The 5,000-nt window shown below is 38.7% G+C and overlaps 1 protein-coding gene across 2 annotated transcripts in view; it reads left to right on the top strand.

Moving 5' to 3' along the window:
* The window catches only part of LOC138010301 (uncharacterized), a 12,803-nt gene extending 8,809 nt beyond the window's left edge, over positions 1-3,994 (top strand). The window contains exons 2-3 of one of the 2 annotated variants that reach the window (XR_011124446.1): positions 1-3,387; positions 3,437-3,994. The exon at positions 1-3,387 is cut by the window's left edge and continues 752 nt beyond it. Coding sequence is in view for 1 of the 2 variants with exons in the window: in XM_068857225.1 (XP_068713326.1) it covers positions 1-1,219 (1,219 nt within the window). In the remaining variant the exon portion in view is untranslated. The other variant, XM_068857225.1, reaches the window with a different exon arrangement.
* The last annotated feature ends 1,006 nt before the right edge of the window (positions 3,995-5,000 follow it).

The raw sequence follows: 5,000 nt of genomic DNA, 5'->3' as shown, positions 1-5,000 counted from the left end.
AGGAAAGCGCCTGGATGACCCTGTGAATGTAGCTAATTATTGTCAAAACCCTGAAATAACACTGGCCACATCCACAGTGCCTGTGGCTGGTAGCAGCACTGAAGGTGTATGGACCATGGAAGAAACCGAATGGAGAACCTCGTTTTCACTGGCGGAAAACAAGCTTGGGGAAAGCGTTTCTCCTGTCCAGCGACATGTCATGGTTTTGCTAAAGATTCTAAAGAAAGTCCATTTTCCTGATGTGATTTCAACGTACTATTTGAAGAACTTGTTGTTCAAGGAGTGTGAGAGTAAAGGCGAGGACTTCTGGACAGAGGACAACTCTGGCAACTGTCTTTTGTTCATGCTGGACCGCCTCCAAGAGTGCCTGAAGGCGAATCACTTGCCACATTACATCATGCCGCAGAGCAACCTGCTGATGTATGAAGACCCGGCCAAACTGAACGAAGCAGCCAAAGTCGTTGATGAGGTTAGAAAAAACATTTTGCCAAAGACGTTCAGCATACTGAGAAGGCTTCAGTCACTGACTTATCAGTCACAAACATACCTTCAAAATCTTGGTTTGCATCTAGAGGGTGATCTCTTGAGAATGCAAGACAAGAATCTCACAAAGGAAGATCACACAGAGTTGCTGATGGCTGTGTACTCATTTTTTGTGGGTAAGTGTAAGGATGTCCTAGCAAGTCTACAGAGAATCACCTCACAGGAGTGTGAGAAAACCGAAAAACTGATTAACGTTAGTTTGTATTGTTACCAGTCATTGCTTGCAAGGAATCTATGCAAATTGTGGTTTCTTAACAATGGCAAAAGCAACGGCAAGAAACCATTCGATGAAGATGGATTCAAAGTATTTGTAAAAGAAGAGGTTGCGGATCTTTGTCTTGACGAAAAGTTTTCTTCAGTGGCATTCGTCTTCTTCGACCACACCAGGAAAGGAGTTGAATCCTCTCTAGCAATTCCCACTACGAGGTTCATGGGGCTTTTGAGAGAAGAGCAGATGAAAGTAGCACAAGAAGGAGTGGAAGGGGTCAAAGCTCAATTGAAGGGAGTGTTGGATTGGCTGAAGACAAGTGATTTGAAAGCAATTGAAGAGAAAGCGAGCAAGGTTGTTCAAAAAATGGCCGAGAGCACTCTGGTTACAGAAGAAGACGTAAAGAAGGTAGTGGATGTGGAACTCGCATTGCTCTTTCAAGAGAAAATGAAGGCCGGAAGCAAATGAAGATCCCTTGAACTTCATTGGGAATTAAACTTGAATTACCAAATATAAAGAAACAAAACTGAGAAATTTTGAAACATAAATGAGGTCTGGAAAGACCAAGGCGCCATTACTTAGGTGATCTTACTAGTTACTTTAACTGGTTTTGAATTGCTCGACTGCATGTACATTGGGCTTCAGTCCACAAGTCATAGCTGGAGTCACTGAAAACGTTAGACGTGTGACTGATAGCCTGTTTTCAACTTTATAGAGTGCCGAAGACTCATTACTTATGTGCCAGATCACGATGACTTTCTTGGTCGGCGCTGTTTTAGTTATAATATGAAATGCGGTAGAGATAGCTTTTTATTCCGCTCGAGTTTGGCCAAATGATAACGGCTGTAGTCAAGAACAATGAGCTGAAAACAGTCATCCGTCAGCACTACAGTCCGGAAACAGCGTTACGTTGATGTGGTGCAGAACGAGACCTTTCTGCACATCTTTTTGTACATCTGTACAGTGTTACATTTTCAACTTTCCCCCTACCTTGGAGGAAACTTGACTGTTACAATCCCCTTTGCCATGGCCCCGGTTTGTCACTGGAATATTATGCTAAACTGGTTCATATTAAGTGATAGCTGCCACAAGGTTTTCATATCATTGCAATTGCAAAAAATGAGGACTTCTGTCTTATCCGAGTTTCAATGCAGTTTATCTATCCATTCAGTGCATTCTTCTTTTCGCCATTCAGCCATGCATTTCCATGCAGAGAATCCATGACAGAAACCAGCTCTGTCTTATCGAAATCACTCCTCATTGCGAAGGCAAGGTACAAATAGGTGTCACCGGCTTGACCGTAGGTTTGAGGCAGGTGCCCATGCATTCCAATGATCCCGAAGAGCTTGGAGAAATCACAGCCACCATTTCAGGAAATGCCAAAGTTAAGGTACCTGAAAAATGTGAACTTTTATTGAAATAAGATTAAATTTAGTTAAACATCTAATGATAAAAAAGAGCGAAAGAAACTTTACACAACGTTTCGATGACTCCATGTCATCATTTTCAAGTGAAAAGAAAAGAAAATTTGATAACTTAATATTTACCGTGCGAGGTGATAAAACGTAAAAGTGTGCATGTAATTAGTGACAAATTTAGATAAATACCTCGCACGGTATATATTAAGTTGTCAAATTTTATTTTCTTTTCACTTGAAAATGATGACATGGAGTCATCGAAACGTTGTGTAAAGTTTCTTTCGCTCTTTTTTATCATTAGATTTTTATTGAAATATTGTTGTTAAATTACGTCATAGTTAATAGAGGGGACTGGTTTGGAAGCTCGGCAAACATCAAAGGAGCAGACAAAGATGCCAAGATTTAGGTTGGAAGGTCCACGACCTTGCACAATCTTTTGTTTTGCTCTCATACACTATACGTGAATTACGTAACCAACACGTTTCTATTGGTTAGTTCCTCAGTACGGAGTAAACAACTATTGTGTTTTGTGAACGGTCAAGGCCAAAAAAGAGAACAAAAACCTACAACAAAGAAATCTGCCGGGTTTCTTAACCATTCCCATACATTAGCTATGATTACATCAATCTCCTTTTGTAAGTAGTTTCGTTTGTAAATAAGTTGTATTCTTTTTTCCTGTATCCTTGTCTATGCTGTAATGTATGTGTAATATCGCGTCACCTTTCCCAAATGTAATGTCTACTTTGAATGATCTCGGGGGAGCCTGGATCCTCATGTAAGCCCCAGGTTTCTTGTTAAGGCTTCTCCGTCACTACCCTTTACTATATTTTTCTTTTTCTCAAATTCATGTAACCAGCAAATGACAAAACAAATAAGCAATAAATAATAAGAACACCATTTAGTAAAGATACACCGAGAGCTAGTCGACAGTAAAGTTCTACCAATTGCAAAATCAAAGTGGAGGCCTTGCAGAGGGACATCATTATCCACCGTGTCAAAGGCCACTTTGAGATCAAGGGCCACCATTAAAGTTACGTGCACGTCATTGATGTTGATTAAAATATCTATGTTATGCTGAATCCAACTATAACGCTAGGTGCATTGACTCTTTTTCTACGTCTAAAGTTGTTATAAAGAATATTTTTAAGGGGAACTAATGTGTTTTTTTATTTGTAATTATTATAGATATTCCATGCAATATATCAACAATGAGTGCGAGTGTTTCATCATAGGTTCCAAACACCGAGAAACTAAATGTTGTTTCGAGGTGTTTGGAACCTGTGATGAAACACGAAGCACAAGGTTTGATGTGGCTTCTCAAACAGGTTGTGCGTTTTTGAATTCTGCTTCCTTTGCTAACTGTAATGTAAATATTGTCGTAAACAGTAGAAATAAGTTTTTAAAAACCCTGTTCTTTGGCTTAATTTTTGTTGTTTTGATGTGTAGATCTTGATATCCAATGAGGAATCAGATGAAAACAACGTGTGGTTTGGATACGATATCCAAAACACGTGTGGTTTTCATCTAGGTTTTCATTGGTTTTCAAAAGTCATGCACGTGACGAATTTGTCAATTTTTGATAGGCTTTTGAGTCATGAATTATTAATGAGTTTGAGAAATTACTATAATGTTTATTCTGTCTTCTTTTTAAGAATTTAATTTTCTAAGCTGTAATTTAAATCTGGAAACAATTGAATAATGTTTATAGTTTACATGAAGCTTACAGGACAAAATGTTTGTCCTAGGGAAGATAAATTATAGTTGTCAATGAACTGAAGAAAAACCATTAGAGTAGTTTTCAATTGAGTGTCGAAAGTAATTAGCGAAATGCATTGGTTTTACCTCACTCATTGATTAACTCAAAGTTTTAGCGCCATTTTTTCAACCAATCAGAAGAGAAACAAAGAGAAACCTAAACCACTCGTGGCTTGCGCGTGCACATTTTCGCGCCCTTTTTGTCGACTACGTGTAGTTACTTCGAGATTTAATTAGTTTACTGGATTGTGTCCGTCCGTTTTGATTGGCCAAAGTAATTACTTTAAGTTGGGTTTTACGACACTCGCTCTAATTTAAAAAATCATGTACAATCCTCCCTCCCCCTTGACCTACCATCCCAGCCCCCATGCAAAATAGTAACGATTCTTAAGTTAATGATGAAATCACGTGAAGCTATGATCTTCACAGTTATGAGCGCAATTTTTCCAATTGCGTAGAGAAGCCTGAAGAATTCAGGTTTGAACCCGTGACCTCGCGATTCCGGTGTGACGCTCTAACAACTGAGGTATGAAGCCACTGATTCTTGAGTTGATTGTACACTGTTTCAAAACTAATACCAGAAATAGAAAGAGCACCTTTACTTCAGTAACCCTGTAAAAGTTTCGGCATATCAGGTGTAATATCAGTTGAAAAATCTAATTTGAAAAATGAAAAATTGACAGACGTTTGTATATATGATTGGGGGTATGGCGTATACCACCAGTCAACGCCATACCCCCAGTGTTACAAACGTCTGAAAATTTGTCAAATTTCAACTTACATTTTCTCAGCTGATATAACACCTAATTTGCTGAAACTTGCGGTAGGGTTACTAAAGTAAAGGCTCTCTTTCTATTTCTAGTATCCGTTTCTCATTCAGTTCAATTTTAATTCATTCAAATCCGTTGCCGCCATTTTTGAGAAGGGCCTATTTGTTAATCGTTTACATTTGATAAAATTACACTTGTACATTGTTTTCAAGTGAAGTACTTGTTTGGCTGTATTCTAGCGAGGTGGGCAATGGAGCACTCTTGGATAGACCAATTCAGGCAGAATGTTTTGAAAGTTCCTGGAGT

This window comes from Montipora foliosa, chromosome 7, assembly GCF_036669935.1.
Source record: "Montipora foliosa isolate CH-2021 chromosome 7, ASM3666993v2, whole genome shotgun sequence".
NCBI classification, from domain to species: Eukaryota; Metazoa; Cnidaria; class Anthozoa; order Scleractinia; family Acroporidae; genus Montipora; species Montipora foliosa.
The sequence above is the reverse complement of the archived record's forward strand: the minus strand, read 5'-3'. Positions and strand labels throughout refer to the sequence as shown.